This window comes from Erpetoichthys calabaricus, chromosome 18 (assembly GCF_900747795.2).
Source record: "Erpetoichthys calabaricus chromosome 18, fErpCal1.3, whole genome shotgun sequence".
NCBI lineage: Eukaryota > Metazoa > Chordata > Cladistia > Polypteriformes > Polypteridae > Erpetoichthys > Erpetoichthys calabaricus.
In genome coordinates this window covers 22,062,304-22,089,030 of record NC_041411.2, presented here as the reverse complement: position 1 = coordinate 22,089,030, position 26,727 = coordinate 22,062,304, and the positions used below count along the sequence as shown (strand labels likewise).

Sequence of the window (26,727 nt, the reverse complement as noted above, 5' to 3'; positions counted from 1 at the left end):
AGTGGTGGGACTTGAACCACTGACCTTTGCATTTTTCAGCTGCTGTTCTTGTTCCTAATGTCTTGTGCCAAGCTAGTTTGAATGGAGTATCAGCACTTGATGGGGTCATGAGGGGTGTATTTCGGTAGTTTATTTTATGAGACTCCACTCTTGATCCAGTGAAGAGAGGTTTCTGGAGACGGGCATTGGTGCTGCCGTTACTTGAAATTGTAGCATATTGTTTTGAGTCATCCAGATTTGCTGAGCCCATTTTAAATTTGACATTTCTTTTTATTAATGAATCGCAACCTCTGGAAACTGGCTGTTCCCTTTTTGTATATGTAAACCTGGAAGTAAAGCCATTCCATATTTCACACTAGCCTAAGCAGAATTGCCTATTGGTTAAGGAAATCTGCAAATTGAATACAAACTTGAAGGGGGCTTTATACAAATAATGTTGCTTGTTAACTGTGGTGTAGTTTAAGGGTTTTAATAGGTCTACACTTTGCTTTCAGAAATATCCTGCAAGCCCCAAGCTGAAGTTTTCCTATTTCTGTTCACAGCATTGATGACCAGCTGTCTAGTGACAGATTGTTCTCTTTAAACTTGCTAAATATGGACACCCACTGAATAAACACATTTCCATTTAGTTTTTCTACTTTACTATTTGTAAAGCTTTAGGTGTAGGATTTATCATAACATAGGCATGGAACAAGGAGTTGTGAAGATGAACATGAGGAAACCTTTCCTTTTTGAAAAGCTTCTTTATCGTGTGGGCTGGTGCCATTTGTAAAAGATGCTGGAAATGTGTTTGAAGATGATTGAGCCCCTTGTGAATGAGAATTTTTTTTGATTGCTTAAAAAACTGTGTTGTGTTGGTCATTTCTTGTGGACACTGGTGTTAGTCTGATTTGATGCCCTGCATATGTAGGTTATCGTCCCTGCTATTCTTTGTCATTCTTTCTTCTTCTTGAGGAAGCCTCAGAAAGTGAACTTGATGGCAAGGACTGACAGACTGGTCTCATTTGTAGGGCTGGGTAAACTTGGTTCCATCAGCAGTTACGATGAGCCTCTGGTGAAATTTTCTGAATTAAAAGAAGCTGGCTGGGACAGTTTTGTCTTCTCCAAAATATTGAAGCATTTTTTGTGGTGTGTTATGAGATCAGAGAACCACTCCGCAAGGATTTTACAAGCTCATTTATTTGCTAAAATGCAGGTCACTGGTGATGATCATTCTTAAACCTACCTAATCCAATGTGGGGGCATGGGGGACATGCTAATCCTGGCCTGGCAACATTGGGCATAACACATTAGCCCATTGCCCACTTCTGAGCCTGTTATTTCAGCCATAGATTGCCAGAGGACCGTATTCTGGCAGCATCAGGTATAATACAAGAATCAAACCTGAATGGGACAGGAACCCATCACATTACATATTCACACAAATAAAACTTTTGCCTATGTAAAGTCTTAAGTTACACAACATGCAGATCTTTGAAACAGGGGAGAAGTTGAATTCCTTGAGTGAAATCTGTACAAATCTGGATAACATTTGCAAACTCCACAAGAACTGAACCCAAGTCCTAGGTGCTGTGAGGCAGCACTGTAAAACCCAGTGTGAAGACAGTTGTTTAATGCTATATTATTCAGTCTGTTGTATGCTTATCTGAGTTTTGCAGTTTTATAGGAACATTATTTTGCAATATTTTGTCTAATTTGTTCAGAGAATAAAGATAGCAGAAATCTCAATATCAAGATGCAAAGAACCTGTGAGAAAGTGAAAGGCAACTAATAAGGAGTCCAGTTAAATTTAGCTTCTGATCTTTAGGTTCCCTGGAACATTATAGCTTTCTAGTAGTTCTTTGTCCAATCCCATGAACTAAACTTTTCAGACTTTTTTGAATATTTTCTGAGAAAGTTTGTTAAACATGAAAAATGCAGAGAATATAGACATGATATAGGTGTGTCCTTTCATATCAGGAAATATCTTTGGCAACAAGTGGATGACAGAGCATTGTGCATTAGATGGCTCCAGTGACCATTCTGGTGGCTGTAGGTGGCCAGTTTGTCCATCCAGCTCTTCCCTCACAGGCTAGCTAGTAGGGAATCTTTCATATACAGTGCAATTCAGACTTACAATCTTGGCTTCAGTAAGGAGAAAAAAGAGGTGACAAAGGTCAGTGCTGGTCCAGAGGAAGTGGAACTATCCATTTCCCAGATTGTTGCTTACATGATTAGCGGAGTTCTGCCTAGGTACTGTAACACATTTGTCTCTTGTGAAATCACAGCTGCACAAACTTTACAGGGCGCTCTGAACACCCTTTGACAGTCTGCGAGTGTAGCCTTCCTGGCTTGAATGATGCTGTAAATAACCAATCCCACCTGTCTCTCTCATATCTGAGCTGTTTGGATTGGCAGGGCCGAGGAAAGTGGCAGCTGAATCTGCAGAAGATGTATTTAGTACTGGAGATGACGCATCTGTGGAGTAAATTCCAGCAGAGTATGGGGAGTAGGTTAAAAGGTATTTGTGCACTCGACCTCTACAAATGGTGGGCATGGAAACTGATTTGGAGCCTGTTGGGGTTGGGCTCTACAGTCTTTAACGCAGAGCAACATTCAAAACTGTTATTTCGACAGTGAATAGCTACTGTCTGACTGTGCCAGCTGTGAATGCTTGAAGTTCTGTCAGTGTAACTCCTCCCACTGTTCTGAATTTAGTAAGAAGATGTATTTAAACAACCAATTACTCTGTGTGTATCTGGAGATCTGAAAGAATTATTTAAATGAAATTTAACCTTGTTTATTGATAGGGTAAGTGTGTTTCAGTTTTGGATAAAATGCATCTCTCGCAGATTCATTGCTTTATCTCTGGCATTTATTCAGGGTATGAATTTTTTTAGGAGCCAGTACTTTTATAGGAGGTTGAAATGAGATGAAGCTGAAGCTTTTTTCAGAGAAAATGGTCACACCCTTGTGTGCCTTTGTTGTCATATTTGTGAGGAGTGACATATTCAGTCTCTTTTACACTTTATCAATAAGTCCTTTTCAGTTCATAGGATTTAGGATTGAACTCATAATTTCACGTCCCTATGTACATCTCAGCTGGCCAGTCTCTGCTTTTCTTTCAGCAGCATTCTAATGTGAGGGAGATGGATTATTTTGCCATTGTACCTGGGTATTTGTTGCTAGAGTTAGAGATCTTTTACCCAGTCTTCACCTCCAGGTTGTGCTTCTGAGTTTATATCTGACTGTTTGTCTTATCTTTTCTGTCTGAGGTCTGGGCAGCAGTGCAGGGCATTAGTAGAGGTTACTATCTATTCCCCAGGAGACACCCGAGCTAAAGGCAGATTTTTCACTTTCTAAAATAAGCCTAGGAAACCGTGGCCGACATTTGCTGAGCCCGGGTATTATATCTGTTTTACCCGATTTAACTAAAAAGTGTAACATGGTTCCTCTGAACCATATGAAGAGCTGAAGAACTAGAGCCAACCATAATTTGGTAGCAGATGCTGATAACGGCTGTTGCAGGCCTAGCTCTGGGCTCCTGTGAGCTCAGTCTTCCTTCAAGATGGACAAAGTGCTCTTGCATTCCTGGTTCCAGAGGGTGCAGCTTGGCTGCCTGCGTCCATGCACAGCTCAAAGATCTGCCTCAGACGTTTGGAAATTGTACCATTGTTGTGTATAGGATTCATTAGCATTGCAAGTACAGTGGTGAACAGATAGAGCATATCCATTTGTGTACTGCTGTGAGATATTGGGTAGTGGACATTATTGTCACCCCACTTTAGCAAGTGTCAGGCTTGCTGATATGCTGTATGACATAGGCTTTTCTTTAATATCTTTTTCACACATGACTCTGGGCTTACACTTCATTCTTAAATTAGTAAATGTTTAGAACATGTGTTTACCTTCTCCTGTCTCACCAAATAAGTTTCAATGTGAGGCAGTATTACGAGGAAAAGCTGCTGGAAACCTACTGGTACAAATGTCCAGCCAGCTATACATAAAGCTGCTTTTGCTAAATTGTTTAGTTCCGTGCACAGTCAACTTTTTAAATAATTTTGTGATAGTGACAACCAAGGTAGTTTTGCTACCTCCCCGCATTTGTGTCTGTGGTTGTTTTCTTTTCGCTTTGTTCACTTGTCAGGTTTTCTCACTGTCAGAGATTTTGTGTCCAGTAGCAGTTCTATCTGACAGTCCAAGAACAGCTGGAGTGTGTGCAGGTTAAGGTTACAGCTAGTTGAAGGTGGTGGCATTTTCTCTCTTTTTAAACTTCTTAAGTCTAATTATACTGCCTGTTGAGGTATTGCAGCACTGCCTTCTTAAATGCAAAATGTTTCCGTGTCATACTATATGCTTGTTCTCTCTGTAATAAACCTGTTTAATTTAGCCTGTTTTTTTTTACATTTCCTAGTAGCTGCTAAATGGTGGCTGAATGCAATTGTAAGTGCAAATAAAAAGGCTTTCCTCTGGAGGAAATATATGTACTGAAAATCAACTTTGTGCATGCTCCCTGAAGATGACATCCTTGTTTAAAGCTGCCCAAAGAGACATGGAAGCAGAATGCATACATAAGTAAGCAAACAAAATCTTTAAGTAATGTATGTATTCACCCGGGTTGAGAGATCATGTTGAAAGTTAAGACCGGTCTGAGAATCATGTGTGAGTTAGAATGGCTGGCTGAGAAAATAGTTAACCTAAACAGACATGGGAGAAATACTTTTTAATGGCTCTCTGTGTAATGTGTTAAGATACAACTCGGAATCATTTTTTTCCCCCAAATATGGAACTAGCCTGGCTTCTCCCTAAAGACGATGTCACATTACGTGACTTTCCAGTGATTTTCAGTTATAATAATTAATAATAATAATAATACATTTTATTTACATAGCACCTTTTCCATGCTCAGGGAGCCTTCATTTATATAATCTTAGTAAGTCAGAGGCAGTCGACGGTGTACTCCCATGAAAACAGTCCTGTAATGTGACGTACCGAGCAAATCATGCCAACAAAACTGAACATCTTTAGTTATAGGGGCTGGCTGTGTGTGCACGAGTGCTGACAACTATTGAATACTCATCTGGAAGTATAATGCATTGACTACAGTGATGAGGAGTAAGGAACGTGGGTGTTTTGAACTTCACAAAGAGAAGAGAAGCTTGTCTCTCTAATGTTTAATGTTCTACATGCCACAACAGAATGGATAAAAGAAAAAAAAGGTGAGATTGTGGCTGAACTTGCCGTAGCTGCTAACCCTTCATACAGTGCCAGCTCCGACAGGCAGTATTTTATTGGCTGTCACAAAAAGAAGTGAGCACAACTGTGCTGGAATGTTGGCACTAACACTGTAACTGTGACTTGTCCAACGATGTTCAGTCATTTAAATTTTACATGGTTCTGACAACGAGATCAGCAATTGTGGTCTGGAAATCTGACATACTCAACATCAAGATGTCACTTAATATGACATTGACTTAGTACCTTAAATTAGTTAAGCAGGTTAAAAAACAGGGATGGATGAATGCATGTTTCAAGACCCTCTGTTTTGAGATTTTTGTCTTCAGTATTTAACTCGGCTTATTAGTTGCTATTTAACCTGCCCTGGTTTCAGAAATTTTGGCTATCTTGTTATTTATGGCTTCCTTGCCCTTCCACTTTTTCAAACGTTCGTTTTTTTGAGAACGATTAGACCTCTCCCACTATTTACAGCATGCCATCCTAATTTCATGTTATTTTTTTAGTGTAAAATTACAAGCCTGTTTGAATCTATATTATTGAAGCTCTTTGTTTCTTTTCTCTATTGCTGTTTGATTGCTTTGGTCATTTTAATAGTATTCTTTAGTCTCCTACTTTAATTATAATTTTTAAGGATTACATTTGGCAAGTCCTTATGCCCCACATCATATATTTTTCACTTTTTAGAGCTCCAATGAGTTGTTTGATATCACATTGTTTAAGAGGGAGAGGCTGCAAGAAAGCCTTGTGAAACTGCGCTGTGTTGTTCTGGTTTTGTGCTACAGAAGGATTTCCTTACTTTTCTGTAGCAGAGTGAAGGAATGCACAGCCTATTATTAGACCATCTTGTTTGTTAAGAAACCTTGGTGAGTGCGGTCAGCCTGCTGTATTTACATATGTACTGTTCTCATGTCTGCACGTCTGAGCCACAATTCTATTTGGGCAGTACTTGCCAGCACGCCGTGGTATTGCAGTCTAAAGAATACGTTGGTATAGTATTGTCTTGTGCATACAGAGGGGCTGCCAAATTTATGAAGGATCTAGTGTACTCCTTAGAGAGAAACTTGGAACCATAGGCTTTTTAAGTCTCATGACAGGTTAAGGGAACTTGCGCTGAACTCTGCAGAGGATTACAGTTTCTTGTGTTTGCCACAACTTTGCAACTCCATCCTAAGATTTCAGGTCTATACCTCTGAAGTCTGTAAGAAATGATACAATTACTATGTAAGAAAGGGCAGAGCAGGCTATTTTTTCTTAGGGGACTGTATTCCTTTAATATGTGCAATGAGACCTTCTATTACTCTGTGATGGCCGATGTGATTTTTTACATTGTGGTGTGCTGGGCTGGTAACATCACTTCAAGAGGGGCCCAAACTAATTTAAAGGGGCAGGCTCAGTTATAGGACAAACTCTGGACCCCCTGGAGGTAGCAGTGAAGAAGAAAATTCAAACAAATCTGATTGATTGCTGTTTTAATCAATGCTGCACATCCTCTCTCTGATATACTAACACAAGACATTCAGCATAAGTGCATCAAGAAACGCTATGGAGGATCCTTTTTACCAACAGCAATACACCCGCATAATACTTCACTGTGACGGGGACTGCCAAGTCAGAAGTTTATCTTTCGTTTTAATTTTGTTCTTTTTTTTTTTTTTTTTAATCATCCTGGTGTGCTTTCATTCTTGTGTGTGTGTAGCTATCTATTTATCTGTTCATTTATTTAAAGAGCTTCTGTTAAAAGCCAAATTTCTCCCTGTGGACGTAATGAGTTCTACCTATCTTTCCATCCATCGTTTCCTGTCCTCAGTGGTAGGCTGTCATCTCAAAAATGTTTTGGATTTTTAAATGCTGTGTTTCAAAATTATTCATATTTAAACTGAGATCTCACATCTTCTTTGTTCTCTGGAAGATCTGCAGTTCTTTATGTACATCTCTTCTTTTTCTCATTTGTCATTGTCTTTATTTTTTGTTGCATTTAACATTCAGTAACAAGAGATTATCTCTGTGTGTGTCAGGCCTGCAAACAGCTCAGTTTCATGCTTTGTAAAGTATTTGAGGTTAGTGTGTACTCACTATAAAATATCACTTTGCTTTATTTATAGATCTAGAGTGGATGTAATCTTCTTGAAATAAAATGCAGTGCATGATGATGATTTTCTCCCTTTTCCATTGTTTTTAAAAGCATATATTTCACATGTGTTGTCCTCTTGTCTGTCCTCCTAAATGAAAAAAATTGGGATACATTGGAGCAGCTAGAAGGGGGCTGACTGCCCCTTTGTCCTTGTAAGTTTTTTTTTTTTTTGTTTTTTTTTCTTCAGCCTCCATGGAGTGCAGGGGTTAGTTACCATGTTGAAAGACTGAGTGGATCTGTTGCATGACGCATCTGCACATATGAGTTTGTAGCTTCTGAAAGGAAGGCCACAACTGGGCAACTCACAACATAAGGGTAAAAGAAAACTGCCTAATAATGAGAGCAATAGAAATAAAGGGGGTGCCATTTCTTCAGTAGCAGCAGCCGTGGCAATTCTTTGAAGCTGAACAGATGACGACTGATGGGATGAAATTGAAGATGACATTTAAATGGGTGCTAAAAATAGGATGGTTGCTTGGAGACTCTGCAGCTGCTGGATTCCAAGAGAAATGTCCAACTCTACATCTATTGGGGGGTTGGAGTGCTGGATGTCATGGTGTGATTGACAGTTGTGATAGCTACGATAAGGGTGGGTCTAAATACCAGACCTTCAGAAAGGAGCCAAGGTGCCTGCCTTTCTCACTCGTGTGTTTTACGTACATAAACACAAGGAACCAAAATATTGTGCTCATTGGTGGTGCTTGTCTATCTGTTTAAACAGAAACCAAAGCCTTGATGGTACAATTGGTCTGTATGTAGATATCCTATGAGCCCAAGTTTGAGTTGGATATTCATTACTGGAACTACTGGCTGGTTGCTGCACAGTGTACTTCAGAAACCTGCAACACCTTGTTACCGCATAATGTACACTCGCATCTTCACAAATAACACCCATGCTTTACCATCAGTTGAGTTTCAGACAGTTACATGGGAGTTGGGACTTAAATCTGACAGTGTTTTTATGGCACAGATAAAAGCAAAACACAACCAAGATCAAAGCGGGAGCTGATTTGCAAAAAAAAAAAAAAAACGCACTAGAACTGTAGAACAAAGAAGCACCAGTACTTAAGACTTGAAATAACTCAAAGAAAAACACCGTTAGGTTAAAAAAAAAAAAAAAAAATTGTTTAAATAGAAGGCTCATATTACAAATATTTATTGACATGCATGTTGTGACTAATTAGCTGACAGTCCGTTTATTTTATACAGTACCTTTCTGTTTAAATGCTGTTGCAGGACACCTTGCAAAATACAGATTCAATATACAATTTTTTTTTTTTAACAGTTTAGGCATTGACAAGTGAAAAGGTTTACTCAGTGTCAACATAGGTTGTTAAGAAGAATTGAGTTAGGTTCAGATTTATTGATAAGTGAACACAGTGATAATGACTTTCAAATTTAGAGTTCAATTTTTTAGTCACTACAATTGACTGCCACAACAAGTCAGTAATGGTAGAAGAAATGAGTGCCAGCCCAGAACATCACAGAACCAAGGTAGTGGGGTTGGATTTTTACAACTGGTGTTGCACATCTGCATACAGTAATTTTGAGAGTTAAATGATTGAGTCTCTTTTTTTGTATACTATGATGATTGATTGCACATTTGTCACTTGTATCCAGTGAGCTAAGTATAAGGGATTCAGTTGGCAGAGCATTAGGACTTTTTTCCCTTTGATTTTGCAATTTTGGAAGATTTCATTAGTTAAGAGCATATAACCAAGTATTACAACTGACAGCACTGACTAGTCAGCTGGTATGGTGTTGTCAAAGATGTGTGCTTTTTCTAAGATTGGAACAAGCTATCAAGTAAAGATGTAATGTGGTAACAACAGCACTGTGTGGCTCTGTGAAACTGTTAGGTCGGGACTGAGCTGTATTTGCACTTCTGGGTTTGTGTCTGCCACAAGAGACTTTTATTTTCTTTTTCTCTCTCTCTCCCTGAGTAAGAAATAGCACTTAGACAGAAGGGTCTGGCCCTTGGTGGCGGTGCTGCCGTTCACTAGAGCGGACCTTGATTACTCTTCAGATCCTAAGAGCATTAAACTGCGGTCTAATTGCTAAATGTTTAACTGCCTACAGAAGGTGAAGGGCTTCCTTTCTTGTGTTTTCCTGCATGTTATTATCAAAGCTGTACAAGTCAGCAAGGCTTGTCACAAGCAGCCTGGGAAAAACCCAGGAATAAAACCATATAATCCATGCCATTGTATTACTCGGGTCAGGTTGTAGATGCCTACTATGGTGGGTTTGACAGCACAGACCTCCAGAAATGTGATATGTGGTTTAGAAAAAACTTAGGTTTAACCAGAAGATGTAATAAAAACAAATAGATATATAAAGCTTCGCACATGGGGGACTGGCAGTCGGAGGCCATTAGACTTTGTAATTTTGATGGTCAGCAAGCCTAGCAGTATATAGAAGCTTCTTTTTGGGCTGTGTGTTTTTACAGAAACACTTGAATTAGTCTCTTGTTAAATAGATACTTTATTAATCCCAAGGGGAAATTCACAATATACACATGCTAACACTTACAGAATTAAGCCTAGGATGCTAAGACAGAGTGTAATAGGCACAGAGCCTGGGCCAGTTCTTTACAGACACCAGACCATTACAGAGTGCACAGATACGTTCACTCACCCTGGTTCAATTCAGTGGCGCCAATCAGCCTAGCAGAAGGTTTGTAAGAATGTGATGGCAAAACCCCTAATGCATAATGGGGATGTGCAGACTTCATATAGAAGACAGCCTGGATGGAAATCAAGCAACATCTTAAAAACATCACATCGTAAAATGAAAGGAATTTTTTTTAATCCATTGGGAAAAAATGAGATAAGAAGTTAACATGAATATTTTGAATAGGCAACCAGGTAGCTGAATAGACTGTCACTGCAAGTATTCCAGAGAGTGCCCTGAAGGAACATCTCCCAGATTGCACTGAGGTAGCTAGCACAGGACTTTTCCCATCTGTACGTTTCTGGGACCATCAGTCTAGAAAGAGATTTAAAGTATTTAATTGAAGTATATTATATGGGAATCAATTTTTTTAGGAATGGGTTTTCTTTATTTTCTTAAACTAGGATGCTGATGTAATGGACATCTACATATTCTGCATAAAAGAAAATTAATTTTGTGGCATTTTTTCACCATTTTGGAGGAGGGTTTTCTTTTGTTACTCGTGCACACAGGCAGCCTGATAAATGACTACTGCATCTGTGTCATCATCCATCTGTTGGCATGCACCTTTTAACATGGTATTGCTCTCTTGAATAGTAGTTACAATCTTCTTCTTCTTTTGGCTGCTCCCGTTAGCGGTTGCCACAGAGGATCATCTTCTTCCATGTCTTTCTGTCCTATGCATCTTGTTCTGTTACACCCATCACCTGCATGTCCTCTCTCACCACATCCATAAACCTTCTCTTAGGCCTTCCTCTCTTTCTCTTCCCTGGCAGCTCTATCCTTAGCATCCTTCTCCCAATATACTCGGCATCTCTCCTCTGCACATGTCCAAACCAACACAATCTCGCCTCTCTGACTTTGTGTCCCAACTGTCCAACCTGAGCTGACCCTCTAATGTACTCATTTCTAATCCTGTTCATCCTTGTCACACCCAGTGCAAATCTTAGCATCTTTAACTCTGCTACCTCCAGCTCTGTCTCCTGCTTTCTGGTCCGTGACACTGTCTCCAGCCCATATAACATAGCTGGTCTCACAACCATCCTGTAGACCTTCCCTTTCACTCTTGCAGATATCAGTCTGTCACAAATCACTCCTGACACTCTTCTCCACCCATTCCACCCTGCCTACACTCTCTTTTCCACCTCTCTTCCACAATCCCCATTACTCTCTACTGTTGATCCCAAATATTTAAACTCCTCCACCTTCGCCAAATCTATTCCTTGCATCCTCACCATTCCACTGACCTCCCTCTCATTTACACACATGTATTCTGTCTTGTTCCTACTGACCTGCATTCCTTTCCTCTCTAGAGCATATCTCCACCTCTCCAGGGTCTCCTCAACCTGCTCCCTATTATTTCTACAGATCACAATGTCATCAACAAACATCATAATCCACAGGGACTCCTGTCTAATTTCGTTTGTCAACCTGTCCATCACCATTGCAAATAAGAAAGGGCTCAGAGCCGATCCCTGATGTAATCCCACCTCCACCTTGAATGCATCCGTCACTCCTACCGCAGACCTCACCACTGTCACACTTCCCTCGTACATAACCTGTACAACTCTTGCGTACTTCTGACACTCCAGACTTCCTCATACAATACCACAACTCCTCTCTCCTTCTGGCCTTCTCTATACTTCTCTATCAACACCCTCGGAGCAAACATCGCATCTGTGGTTCTCTTTCTTGGCATGAAACCATACTGCTGCTCATTAATCATCACCTCACTTCTTAACCTAGCTTCCACTACTCTTTCCCATAACGTCATGCTGTGGCTCATCAATTTTATCCCCCTGTAGTTACAACAGTCTTGCACATCCCCCTTATTCCGAAAAATCGGTAACAGTACACTTCTTCTCCACTCCTCGGGCATCCTCTCACTTTCCAAGATTCCATTAAACAATCTGGTTAAAAACTCCACTGCCATCTCTCCTAAACACCTCCATGCTTCCACAGGTATGTCATCTGGACCAACGGCTTTTCCATTCTTCATCATCTTCATAGCTGTCCTTACTTCCTCCTTGCTAAACAGTTGCACTTCCCGATTCACTATCTCCACATCATCCAACCTCTTCTCTTTCCATCTGCTCAACACACTCGCCTCGCTTGTTAGTAAACGTTTCCATCTTTATCCTTTATTACCTAACCTGCTGCACCTCTTTCCCAGCTCGGTCCCTCTGTCTAGCCAATCGGTACAGGTCCTTTTCTCCCTCCTTAGTGTCCAACCTCTCATACAACTCATCTTTTCTTTAGCCTTCGCCACCTCTCTCATCACCTTGTGCCTTATTTCCTTGTACTCTTGTCTACTTTTTGAATCTCTCTGACTATCCCACTTCTTCTTTGCCCTCCTCTTCCTCTGTTTACTGTCCTGTACTTCCCCATTCCACCACCAGGTTTCCTTTTCCTCCTTCCTCTGTCCAGATGTCGCACCAAGCACCCTTCTTCCTGTCACCCTTACTACATCTGCTGTAGTTTGCCAGCTGCCTGGTAACTCTTCACTGCCACCCAGTGCCTGTCTCACCTTCTCCCTAAACTCAACCTTGCAGTCTTCCTTTTTCACCTTCCACCATTTGTTCCTTGGCTGTGCCCTCACTCTCTTCCTCTTCTTGATCTCCAACTTCATCCTACAGACCACCATTCTATGCTGCTTAACTACACTTTCTCCTGCCACCACTTTGCAGTCTTCAATCTTTTTCAGATTGACTCTTCTGCATTGTATGTAATCTACCTGTTTGCATCTTCCTCCACTCTTGTACGTCACCCTATGTTCCTCCCTCTTCTTAAAATAAGTATTCACCACAGCCATGTCCATCCATTTGGCAAAATCCAGTATCCTCTGACCTTCTTCATTCCTCTCCTTGACACCATACCTACCCTTCACCTCCTCATCTCCTCAGTTCCCTTCACCTACATGTCCATTGAAATTCTCTCCAATCGGCACTTTCTGTCTCTTGGGTACACTGTTCATCACTTCATCCAACTCACTTCCAAAATCTTCTTTCTCATCCATTGCACATCCAACTTGCGGTGCATATGCACTAACGACATTCATCATCACACCTCCAATTTCAAGCTTCACAATCATTACTCTGCCTGACACTCTTTTCACCTCCAAAACACTCTTGACATACTGTTCCTACAGAATAACTCCTACCCCATTTCTCCTCCCATCCACACCATGATAGAACAATTTGAATCCACCTCCGATCCACCTGGCCTTACTCCCCTTCCATTTAGTTTCTTGCACACACAATATATCAACCTTCCTTCTCTCCATTATATCTGCTAACACTCTCCCCTTACCAGTCATACTGCCAACATTCAAAATTCCTACCCTCAGTTCCACTCTTTGCTTTCCTCCTCTCCTCCGGACACGTCTCCTCCCTCTTCTTCTTCTTCGGCCAACAGTAGCCCAATTTCCGCCAGCACCCTGTTGGCTAACAGTACTGGTGGCGGTCGTTGTTAACCTGGGGCACGACCGATCTGGTATGGAAATTTGTATTGTTGTCCGCATATTGATTTGGCAAAATTTTACACCGGATGCCCTTCCTGACTTAAGCCTCCCCATTTATCCGGGCTTGGGACCAGCATGAAGAAACACACTGATCTGTGCAATCCCCTGTGTTTGGGTTTTGAATACTAGTTACAATACAGGTGTGTTTATTCATCTGCATTCCTAATATTAATATAACAATGAATATACAGACTAGTGAACTTTGAGTAAAATGTAGGTGGTAGCTTTAAAAAATGGTTTAGGATTAAAGTATTTTATAAGGTATATTGTATACAGTAGGTGGTGTGTCTATATCTAACTGGGAGTATGGCTTTTTAAAGTATCTACGTTAGATTAGTTTTGCATTATTAGTTAGATTATATGCATCTTGACAGAAAAAAGGGCAGTGACAGTTTTTGCTGTTGTCCTCTTTCTGTTTGGAGACACTTTTTTTGTCATTCAAGGCTAGACAGTGAAAGCCAGTGATAACCTACGAACAGTCAAGCACTGTTTGCGTTGTTAAAGGTTGTGTAATAATTGCAGACAAAAGAAAGTAGATTCTGTAACATGAATGGTTTGACTGTGGAAGTTTACAGTGGTCCATATGTTGTTACAGAGCACCTTTTGATCTTTAGCCACCAACAAAATACAATGTGTTTCTTTCACATTGTGGAAAAGAAACTCATAGAAGGATATCTTTAATTAACTGGCTTAAACATGATGCACCTGTTTTAAAGAAGTACAAAATCATGGAGATATTTCTTGAAAGGTCAATGTGAAGCCTGCTATTCGATCCAAGAGGCGGGGACTGCTGTCTCAAGGAGTCATTTTGCTGTAAAACAATGCCCACCTGCCCACACATGGCTAAGAACACCAAGGCTTGTCTGGAGAAACTGAAGTTTGAGGTATGGCTGCATCCTCCTTATTCACCAGATTTGGTGCCGTGTGATTTCCACCTTTTTGGACTGCTAAAAAAAAAAAAAAAAAAAAAACCACATGGGTGGTGCAAGTGCATTGAGAAGGTTGGAGAATGTGTGGAGGCATGGTTTGTAAACTACTTTTATATGAAATGAAGCTTTTTAAGGTATATAATGAAGTCGCTTTATTAACAATGTACATTTCTTATGCCACACTAAGTAATTTACTTTACAAATTGGATTATACAAGAGTCTCTTTGTGCAGCTTTATTAATTGATTTTGGAAATAAAGGTCTGTGTTATTTCTTTGTAAAGTTGAATTGCCTTCTGTAAAGGGATGGCTTTTTAAACATGTTATACAGAGCAGTGACTTTCCAAACCCAATCTTTTGGGACTTTTATCATTTAGCATAATATCATGCAATGGACACAGCTTCAGCCACTCTTCTAGTGTTCATTACTTTAAGATGTGCAGGTTTTGGACTTCTTTTTTTGGAGGTGTAGACTATGGTTTGTTGTCTCTGAGGAGTGTGAGAGAGTAGATACTAGAGTTGGGATTGTCTATTGAGAAGTATAACATTAATAGAGATGCCTTATACTTTAAAATGCATCACCTTTTACATGTGCTTTCTGGCTGTGGTTCTATCACCACAAGTTAGTGGGGTGGGAAATGGAAGTGCTTCCTTGAGGGTTACCCTCTTGGGCTTGATGAAGGGCTTTGTGTGCCTGTGGACTTCATAAACAATTTCACAGTACAAACCTTCCTGCCATTGTTCTCCCCTGCCTAGTGTGATCATGGCTGAAAAAACTGTGGCGTTGTCTGAGTGGCTGAGCGCGCCACTTCTTACTACGAGGAAGCTTCCTGCTGATGGCTCCCTTGGGTACCGGATGTTTTGGGAGGTTAGCCTTGGGTACTTTGGACTTCACTTACGTCATAAAGCAGAATCGTGCAAAGCTTCTGCATGATACCACAAGATCAATGAGAAACACTTGGAGCCGGACATCCCGGCAGTCTGTACTGTAGATCAGGTTTAAAGGGGGTAATGCTCACTTATTGTACCTTGATGCACCTTGTCTGCTTTGGAGTTGATTCCAGTCGTAACGATTAATATTTCTTATAAAATTTAGAATTCTTAAATACTGCATCTTGTAATACATTAAATATTCACACTCCTAATTAGCAAACTAATTTGTTCATTGTCACAGCACTATTTGCCTGTATTCCGTGAAGAGCACAATGGTAAAATAAAACGAATTATTCAAATGATGTACTGACCTCTGTCATATAAATTTACAGTGGAACGGAGGGATGGTTTGAGGACATCCTACATGTGGCCACTTAGCTCTGCTTGTGTCAGAAACATGCAGCTTTGTTTAGGCAAAGTGAGATGGAAATCTGAGTATGTTGTCAGGAGAGGTGGAATCATTTCTACACAGCTATTGGGCTTGTAATCCCTACATCAAAACATACCATTTGACATCCCAGGGATAATGGCATAGGCATTATAATTTGCCTTTCTGTTTGCATCCAACAATATCTAGCAGGCTGTCTGTTTTGCAGGCTCTGGTAACATCTTTGAGCCACATAGTCTGTTGATTATCTTAGACAGGACACCTCAGAGAAAAAGTGGACAAATGCCCTGGGTCCTCACTATTTGGCATTTTCTTTACTATAGGAGTATGCAGGACTCCACTCTTGGGCCATTGGAGTGAATTCATTTTAGCTCTTATCCTTGTTTACTCCTAGAACAGTTGATGGAGCAAGCTATAGTAGATTCCTTCTGACTGTGAGTGAGGAGGGTCTTTCCCACTTAAAGGGACAGAATATTCCTGAAGTGCTTTTTGTTAATCCCAAATTACATCCTATCTGTTCTGGAAGCTTAAAGCCTATTTCTGAAGGCCACGTAATACAGGAATGAACAGCAGCTCTGCCATTAAGCTACAGGTGACCACAGCTAAAAGAGTTGTTCTTTTAAAACATCCAGCTGCACTAAAGATAAGAAACGCCTTCTACCATTAAAATCACTTCATTTATTAGTAAAAGGCAGCCAGTGCAGATACTTGGTTTATTCCACGTCAGAGTGGTCTGCTGTATGATAAAAAAAAAATTAAAACCTATTGATCTGGTCCTAATCAAAGGTGGACTGCTTCAGAATATGGCTTGTGTGCAACACCACTACGTTTGTAGCATGCTGTCCATAAGGTGACACAAGGATGCTGATTTTCAGGCAGATATTTTGACCACTAGCTGGCTACTATTTCCACTCTCCATTCAGTACTCTTCAGTCTAAAGTTTCTTCAGGTGTGCACTGAGGATTGGCCCCATAGTGAATTTAGTTATTAGAAGTCTTCAAAGAGATCTGCTTCAGCCTCTGGCATGCGTCTGCCCAACACCATCACATGAAATACGTACACACGTGGTTGAAAGTTAGGAGATGCTGCCTTTGTTCCCTGGACAGAAATGAAATGTAAATGTCCAACTAGTAGGGTCCAGCATTTCCCTTCACAGTGTGATGTTCCACCAGGCATAAAGATCCTGCTGCTCCCACCACTTCTGTTGTTGTTCTCAGGAACCAAATGGGGTAAGCCACACTTGTCAGCAGTGTTTCTCCCTTCAGTGTTTCATGTTTTTTTTAATGGCCACCTTGATCTTAGGACACGGCTGAGGAGTTTGTGTTCGTCTTTGTCTTATTTTTCCGTAATATCTACCTCGACTGTAATTTTTGGAGCACATTTCAAAGCTCACAAAAGGCAGACTTTCCCATAATTAAGAAGTATGCCACCAGAAACAATGTTTTAAAGACTATTACCTTTAATGGGAAGCTGTCTTGAGGAAGACCTCCCATCAGTCTCTGGTTGGCATTCCTTGTTTTATGACTTATGAAACCTCTCTTGTTAAAGTGTCTCTCTTTTCTTCATAGGTGCCCCTGGTTGACGAGGGCGGTGTCCCCACTCATCCCTTTCTACAATGGAATCGTCTTTCTCTTCGTGTTGGCCAACTTCAGCATGGCAACATTCATGGACCCTGGTATCTTTCCACGAGGTGAGTCTACTTTGGGACAATTTAGGGCACTAGCCTTCATCTTGGTATATTTGTGTTTAACTTGAGGTCTTGGAATTGGAAGGGAAATGACAGATAAACACTCATTGATGTGAGCCAGGGTTGGACTGTCCAGTAATTTCAGTAAGCTACATATTTTCATAACTTTCTGGTTTCCCTGTTGATAGCCGACGAAGACGAGGATAAAGAAGATGATTTCCGGGCGCCACTGTATAAGAATGTGGAGATCAAAGGGATTCAGGTTCGAATGAAGTGGTGTGCGACCTGTCACTTTTACCGACCACCTCGCTGCTCTCACTGCAGCGTCTGTGACAACTGTGTGGAGGTAGGACTTTATCGGTGCTGCTTTTTTTTTTTTTTTTTTTTTTTCTCTTCTCAGTTTCTCTCGACACACTCCAAGCTGCCTCCCCAGACCCCATCTTTCTCTGTGTTTTCCCAATGTATACTTAACACTTCCCTGCTGACATGTTGCAGAATTGTTGTTCACCATGTTCCATGTGTTCTTCTGCAGGATTTCGATCACCACTGTCCCTGGGTGAACAACTGCATTGGGAGACGCAATTACAGATACTTTTTCCTGTTCCTGCTTTCTCTAAGTGTTCACATGGTTGGGGTTTTTGCCTTCGGCCTCATCTATATTCTCAATCACCTAGAACGACTGGGTGCCCTGCATACCACTGTCACGTATCCTTCTGCTTTTGGGGAAACCTTGAATTTTGGTGACTGGGTGCTCCTAAAGAAGGCCTTACAGCACCACACTGACTTAGAGGGCTTCCCACCCCATCTACTAAGCTTGCTTTCCTACAATTTGTACATACGACCGACGAGTTGTGTAAAAGGAGGGTTTCAAATGGCTGGGATATCCACCTTTTACCCTGCCATCTATTGGTTCTAGTTTCTTCTGCGACTCTAGCCATGCACTTCATCTGTAAGAGTAGTGCACCTCCTGCTGTCTCCTTTACAGCTTTGATATGTTTCTGTGTAGGAAAGTGTCCTACTGCATCATGTGAAAGTTGTTTCTCAGCTATAAGCTAGACCTGTGCTCAGGGAACTTGTAGATAAGGAGCTGCACTCCATATATCTGAAGTTCTTGTGGATTTGATTGCTCAAATCTCCCCTTATTTGTTCCTTGACTTCTGGTATTCAGGCTGGTAGTAATGTGCGTGGCAGGTCTCTTCTTCATTCCAGTTGTGGGCCTCACAGGATTCCATATGGTCCTTGTAGCCAGGGGACGGACCACTAATGAGCAGGTGAGTTGGTCGGCTAGAGAGACCCTATCAGCCCTGAATCTCCTGGAGGAAATGGGGTTTACAGTTTATGAGACGGAGTGCAAGGATCAGGAGTTTATTAGCCAGTAACGGCTAGGAGAGTTATTTTGGCAAAACAATGCATGTGTACAAACATGGACGCTGCTGTGTGGTTATGCCAGTTATTGAGTGAATGTGTATTGGTGGGAATGCCTTGTGAATGACCGATCAGAATGTGGTTCCTGCATTGTCTTTGTTGTAATTGAGGGGCTCTCCTTAAAGGGGCTTTCTGGATTGCAGATTTCTTTCTGGTTTTTGCTGCTTCTGTTTTGTCATTCTGGCCTTCCTTTTTGGGTTTTACAGGTGACTGGAAAGTTCCGTGGCGGAGTGAATCCATTCACACGGGGCTGTTGTGGAAATATAGAGTATGTGCTGTGCAGCCCCTTGGCTCCAAGGTATGTAAAAATAGTTTGAGTGTATTTTCTGGCTGATGGCTGTGCTGTCTGCTTAGTAATACTATTCTCTGGTCATATCATACTATTTCAGTCAATGCTAAGAGAAAGTGTGGCAGCAATGAAGAACAATAACTGTTAGTTGGTATGCTTTTAACAAGAGACCTACATGCTTACCTTAGCTACCCAGCTGAAAGGCTTTCCCTTTTCAGGTATGTTGTAGAGCCAAAGAGATTGCATCCTGTCAATGTCAAGCCCCCTTTCCTCCGGCCAGACCTGCCCACACGACAGATCTCAGTAAAAGTCAATGACAATGGAATCCATGCCAACATTCCCCGGACTAAGGTCAGTGCCCTGCTTTTTGTTTTAGGGTAGCATTAGGCAATATGAACTGAGAGGAAAGAACCAGCCCCAACTGTGTGACCCTGAGAAATTTAACCTACTAGTGATCCAGTTTAAAAAAAAAAAAAAAAAAAAAAAAAAAAAAAAGAAAAAAAAAAAAAAATATATATATAATATATATATATATATATATATATATATATATATATATATATATATATATATATAATATATATATATATATATATAATATATATATATATATATATAATATATATATATACAGTACATATAACATACATGTATAACCATGGATCGGTACTTGTAAAGTGCCTGAGGATGGTGTTGGCTCTATAAAACTTGCTGTATAAAATTTCATTGTTGATTCATTCCTGTTCTGCTGCTGCACACTGTCTTCTCCAGCTCTTGCTCTTGTCCAGCACCAATTGCTCTGAGGAACAGTCTGGGGGAGTGGGGCACTCACTTGTGATTCAGTATTAGCAGCTTGTACATTAGCACCCACATTTCACATTATTTTATTGACCCAAACAGTAGGCAATGACAGTCTCCTTGCCCAATGTTTGTATATCTTAACCACTGGATACATTTTTAATGGTGTAGGTTTTTGCTGTATGCAGATCTAAGACCCCCAAGCTATGCTCATTGAACTTTCCTTTGTTGGTAGTCAAAAGTTAATTTGGACTCCCTGGAAGACAAGTGTCTGGACAGCCAGCCACCTTTGCCCCCCAAAGCAGATCTGAACAGATACACTGAACTTAAGAGCCAGCTGACATCCAGCGAAGGTGAGTGGTGATCATTTTTATTTTATTTTAATTGATTTGAACGTATCGGTACAATATGCCCTTTGAACTTAAGTATTATAAATATCTGTAATATACATTAAAAATATAATAAACCAAATATATATGAAGATGTCCTTTCCCACTAAAAAGAAAAACGGAAGAAAAGAGTATAAATGGTAGTACAGCAAAATGTGAAAAGTAGCTAAAGGGTTTGCAGCACATCAGCATATTTTACTTTGCTGTAGAGAGTGCTAGTTGAAAATGGTATTAATAAAGTACCACCATATACTTAGATTTTTTTTGTTTTGTTTCTTGTAATGTAAACATTGGAAATTATTTTTCTTTTGCCATGGAAGAAGTAGATTAAGATTGAGCAAAACATCATAATGAGCACACAGTGTATTTTTCATCTTTAATACAAGGTGATTATTTAACTGGTGTGTTCTCCCAAAAGAGATTAAAGGGTGGGAATTTCATGGTGATCCTGAAACTGTCTGATAGCTGATACTCTACATACTCACAAATAAGATGAGAATTTTAGAATCCAAAATAGACTGAAAAAAATGCATTTAGGTTATCTGTGGGCCAGAGTGCACTTTTTTATGTAATTCATTTTAAGTGTCTGAAAAGGCCTTGAAATCCCTATACAGAAAGTAATGACAACAAGACATACATTTAAATAGAATCCTATCTGAAGCGTAATTATCTTAACGGTAACTCATTTTCCGATTACGTAGATAATACAGAAGAGCTGTCATTCATTATCTGTCCAGCTTTTCCAAACTGAATTAATCCAGCAGTCTCTAAAGCATATAAAATACCTAGTCAGAACCTGAACGATATTTGTAATGAATGTTTAATCACAACACAAAATTTACAGAAGACCACAAGCACTATGTAATACAAATTGTGAGAGATTACATATTAGTTTTGGGGGACACCTGCAAAGATATCTCCATCACACTCCAAAGTAATACAGCATGGAAGAAACTGGCAGTGTCTTTTTAATGTGCGCTTTCTGAAGTGGCAGCCAAGCAATTTTTTAATTAGGGACACCAACTTGATGTCTTTTTTTACCAAAAATCAGGGCTTGAATGGGCCAGTATGTACTGTATGGTGCACTGGCTTTGTTCCATTTTTGCCAAGGCATGCCCTCAGTAAATGGTTGCACACCAGCATCTCCCGCTCTGACCTTGAAGGGGACCATTAGCACTCAAGCTGCCCGGTCTAATGAACGCATATCATATGCAACACATCGGGAGGAGGGCCAAGAAGTATGTTCCATATTTTTCTGCTTCTTATATTATCCAAAATAAATATTTCCATTCATCTTTTGTCTTTTTCTGTAGCATTGAGATAAATGTTTTAATTCAGTATCATGCTATACTGAAGTCCAAATTTAAATATTAAAAATTGTTTTAGTAACCTATGTGTGTGTTTTAGTTCTTAACAGCCTGTCTGATGCATGCGGAATTTATTTTGCAATAGTACCTACTATACAAATTTCATTAAATTTACTCACAAAGTGGTCTAAGTTTGTACGCAACTTCATTCCCCTTCTCTGACTCCCAAGAACGCACAGTATAACTGTGCTTAGTCTAAGTCTTGATCCACTGCTAATCCGCAGCTCTGGGGCACACTGCAACAGCGTTAAACCTCAGTCTTGTTACCGGAAATGCCGACACTAGCTGTACGCTACTGGATCACACGGATTCAAAATATCGACAGCAAATAGTCAGATTAAAACTACACGGATCCTTTTATAAGGTTTTTTTTTTTTTTTTTTTTTACTACAGGATTGCAAGCAGCACACTATTTTCCTCGTGTCTGTGAGATTGTGCCCAAGGGACTTGTGTACTACGTCAGTGCTGCTGTGGTGATTACTGTCTCCCTGTAAATCTTAACTGGGTACCCCCGAGCACATACAGGATTAAATGTATCCCCATAATCTTTTCTCTTGATTGCATGCTATCTATGCACTTGCTTAACTTCTCGCTAGCTGTCACCAGAGCACACGCCTGCACATGATGTTACACAGATAGCAGCAGACAATGTTTTAAAAAGGCAGTTCTTCTGAATTTATTTTTTGGAGCAGAAAAAGCTTCCATAGTAATGCATATTTGTTTCTTGTCTAAGTAATGGAGGTGTTTTTACTTCAATGATGTGAAGTACTGTGTTAGGATATTATCCATCCATCTAACTACAGGGTCACGGGGGGTCTGCTGGAGCCAATCCCAGCCAACACAGGGTGCAAGGCAGGAAACAAACCCCAGGCAGGGCGCCAGCCCACTGCAGTGTTAGGCTATTAATTACTTTTAAAAGTAATGTTATGCTTTCAAGGGATGATTTTGTTTAAAACTTTCACATTTGGCTTATCTGCGATTGATGCATTTTTTTTATGACATTTTGGTTTAAAGTTGGAGGGTTGGTTTATCTGCAGATGGGCTTATCCACGAGTACCTCTGGTAAAATTGTCTTAGTGGTGGACGTAAGTGAAATGTGTGGTTTATGAAAGCGCATCCTTGACAGTATCATTGACGGGTGGAGTCCAGTCTAGGGTACATTTTGGACAGTCTGACTCGAGTGAAATGCATCCAGTGTACTACTTTTAATTAGACTTTGAATGGCTTAAGAACAAATCATATACTGTCTTATGTAGACTTCCATTCATTGCCTGAGAAACTGATTGCAAGATCCCATTTAATACGCTCTTCCAGATTATCTGTTAACTTATTTTTAAACAAATACTGAAATGGCTTATTTTAGCAGGGTGGGATTAGCATTAAACAGTAAAGCTTCTATAGTGGCAAAGGTCAGTGGTGACTTTTTTATGCCTTTTTTTGTGTTAACACTGCCATCTACAGGACCAACATGAGAAAGCATGAGAGTAATTTTTTAAATGTTGGAAATGAAAATGCTTACATATTAAATTCCCTGTCTTCTTGTATCTGTCTTCTGTTTGTGTAATATGTATAACTCAGACCAAGCTGGAGAAAGCATGCTTTGATTTATTAGTAATACACCCTGATCCGATATCAGCAACCTGGATGAGTACCTGTGGTGCAAACTACCATGAAGGAGAACAGTTCAGACTGGGAGAACTTAGCAGCACAGCCTGCTCGTCTTTTTCAAAAGTATTTACGTAAATAAAGTTCAACAAGAACTGAACACAGATATATTATTTTAAATTAATTAGTATATTACATTAAATTTAAATGGAAGTTTATGAATTGACTGGAAATTTTCCCTCCACTGTTAGTCATTATGAGAATTCTACCTGGGTTTGCGTTAGCGCAGGCCTTTCTTAATCATTCCACACTCTGTGAATATGTCTCCTCTCTTCAGTTCTTGTTCATGTGTGAGACCTTCAAGTGTTACTCTAAAAGATATCTTGTTTGTTTCAGAGAGCACCCTCTCCACCAAACCCTTGCATCCATCTACACCAGCCATGTACAAGTATCGGCCCACCTTTGGCATGAATCCCAAGGTCCTCTATCAAAATCCTGGAGAGAAGGTGAGGAGGTTACTAGGAGGAATGAGACAAATAGGAATCACTGTTTCCGGAGGATGGTGGTTCTTTCTGTCTTGAAAATTGGGGGGCTCACAGGCAATTGTGGACATGGCCGCTTAAGAGCTTAGGGGATTGGCTCTAAATCAATACACTCTGACCCCATGTGAGGGGAAGGGCCTAATTTACAAGCCATTGGCCAACCCAACAAACACCTGGGCAGGGAAGTGAAACTGGGATATGTGTAAATTCTGTGGAGCGTAAATTGTGTGTAATCTTTGCAATCTGGTTAACTCTCTTCTTCCATTCACTTGCAGGTCATCTTGCAGGAAAGCTGTCAAAGTTCACCCATCTTAGAAGAAAACGGAAGAGGACATGATTACAGATCAGAGCCCAATTTGGACTTCCCAGAGAGCAAGGGCTCATCTATTCATCGGGCGTTCACCTCCTCACCGCTGCAGCTTGATTCTTTTGCCATCAACTCGCGCTCACTCAGCCTGAAACACGCACATCGGAGGGGTGGCGATAAAACCCCTGTGCACACTATCCGATCGGAAGGGAATGCCTCTTCTCCTTACAAGAGTGTCTTTGCTCCCACCTCGCTCTCCAACAGGAATGGGAGTCTCTCGTATGACAGCCTTTTGAACCCCAGTATTTCACCTTCCAGTGGCGAGTGCCTGGCTCACCCAGGAGTTCCTATGGTGGGCTACCACTCCCCTTACCTGACTGCTAAAATGTGTCACATACAAGGGGGTGAAATACAACATCAGGCTCCATCAAGTTACAGTCCAATTCTGAGCAGCAGGCATTCTCCACATCCACGGGATCCTTCACCTGTTCGCTATGACAACCTCTCCAAAACCATCATGGCATCCATTCAGGAGCGCAAGGAGATGGAGGAGAAGGAGAAGCTTCTGCACTCCCACCCACATAAACGTGGCCTAGCAGCAGACATGTATGCCACCAACTCTGGTGTCTATGAAGCCTCTGGTTCCTATGGCCTTAAGCAAGGTGCAATCTTTCCAGATGAGCCTAGGATCCCTCCAAAACTTTCCTATGGCTCCAGGGACAACCTTTTGGGAGGCCCTTCGGTTTTCAATACAAGGAACCTCCACTCACGCACCCCCGTGAACTCGCTGGCAAGTAGCGCTGGCCTTGGTCGAGCCCCCCGGACTTCTACCACTTCCTTGCACACAGATGTGACCAATAACAATGTGCAATCTCATCAGGCACTGCAAAGCCGGCCTGGTGAGGGGGCCTTTAGGTCTCCTGTCCATCAGGCTCCCTCCTCCCCTTTGGTGCTGCCCAGATCTCCCTCCTACAACATCCAGACACCTCTGTCCTTCATGAATGCACTGGACATGACAGACTCGCCGCCGCCTCTGGGAGGCCCAAGGTAGGTACTTAACAATGGTTTTTCAAAATAAAAAACATGGGTAGCTCTGAAAGAGGAATAAGAAGTGGACTTCCATTGTCGGTTCCTTTACCAGTATAGTAGAGGTGTGAAGTGGGAGGCCCCCAACTCCTCTGAGAAGGTGTTGCAGCTCAGTCAGGGGTGGGAAGCACTCGGATGCGTGACACTCATTCACATGTCTTCTGTCCAGGTGTGTACATAGAACTTTACAGAAATGTTCTCTTTTTTTTACATTCCAGGGAGGAGGTCCAGCTGAAAGCAGGTCACAGCAAATTGAATGGGCAGCCAGGGGGATTACCCCGGGCAGAGTGCCGCTTAGGTTCCACTTCAAGCTCCCAGGGAAATCCTGTGAGCCCCAACCGGAATGCAAATGTTAAAAAGGTGTCTGGTGTGGGTGGCACCACATACGAAATTTCTGTGTGAAGGCTCTGTCAAACAAGTGTCAGGAAGAGAGAGGTACTCCAGAAAGGGGGGCAGCAGGCAAGGCAACCGTCTTGCCCCAAACTTGGAGATAGGGCATCAGATCCTGAAGATGATAGCTGTCTCACTGGCCTGACTGTACTGCACTGCAGCCATCATATGTATGCCATCCATCCATTATCCAACCCACTATATCCTAACTACAGGGTCACAGGGGTCTGCTGGAGCCAATCCCAGCCAACACAGGGCACAAGGCAGGAAACAAATCCTGGGCAGGGCGACAGCCCACTGCAGGGCTCATATGTATGTAAAAAGTAAAAAAAAAAAATGAGGGAAGAATCCAAAACGTGTGTCGTGTGCTGGACCACTTGTGATTTCCACCGTGGGCTTGACTCTTCCTCCCAGTGGAATCGTCGGACGCTTGTCTGCTCCGGCGACCGTACCTCATGAACTGGTTTAGAGATTCATATGGACTGGTGGGAGACCCCTGGTGCTCTACTACATAGAGGGCTAAATGAGGGAATTTTATTATTTTTTACCATTTTTATTTTCTTTAAACATGTGTCAACAACTCGAAAGAAGATGTACAAACTTTAGTTTTCAAACATACTGGAGAAAGGTGACACTGTGCTTCCTTTCCAGCAGGAGTTGCTTGTTTTCCTTTTGGGGGGAGGGGTAATGGAGGATCAGTGCTTTGTGGGGGCAAATATGTGGAAAGCAGCCATGCAGCCCCACAGTCTGCCAAGGCCTTCCTCCCCCTCCACTGCATATCCATAATTGTACAAAATGAATACTTGATGCTGAGGGGTCGCGCTGTCCCGGCTCCTTGGGTATGTGGCGTGGTGACGTAAGGTGTTTGGGAGGGGTGGGTGTCGACTCGTAGAGTTGGGGTCAATTTCTTTTGGGCACACCAGTTTGGTATTATGACATTTAATAAAGATTTTAATTCTTATTTTCAACACTGTGTGCCCTGTAATTTCTAGGAGCTTGTGGGATTTACTTTATTTCACGCTGACTAAACAGAGAGGATATCGAGACTTCAGATTA

General features: G+C 41.2%; 1 protein-coding gene across 1 annotated transcript in view; it reads left to right on the top strand.

Moving 5' to 3' along the window:
• The window catches only part of zdhhc8b (zinc finger DHHC-type palmitoyltransferase 8b), a 42,671-nt gene extending 16,825 nt beyond the window's left edge, over positions 1-25,846 (top strand). The window contains exons 2-11 of the mRNA XM_028824425.2: positions 17,355-17,476; positions 17,662-17,819; positions 18,006-18,178; positions 18,642-18,744; positions 19,105-19,196; positions 19,406-19,538; positions 20,221-20,338; positions 23,743-23,852; positions 24,164-25,242; positions 25,500-25,846. Coding sequence (XP_028680258.1) covers positions 17,355-17,476; positions 17,662-17,819; positions 18,006-18,178; positions 18,642-18,744; positions 19,105-19,196; positions 19,406-19,538; positions 20,221-20,338; positions 23,743-23,852; positions 24,164-25,242; positions 25,500-25,683 — 2,272 coding nt within the window. The 3' untranslated portion in view covers positions 25,684-25,846. The remainder of the gene's footprint in view (positions 1-17,354; positions 17,477-17,661; positions 17,820-18,005; positions 18,179-18,641; positions 18,745-19,104; positions 19,197-19,405; positions 19,539-20,220; positions 20,339-23,742; positions 23,853-24,163; positions 25,243-25,499) is intronic.
• The last annotated feature ends 881 nt before the right edge of the window (positions 25,847-26,727 follow it).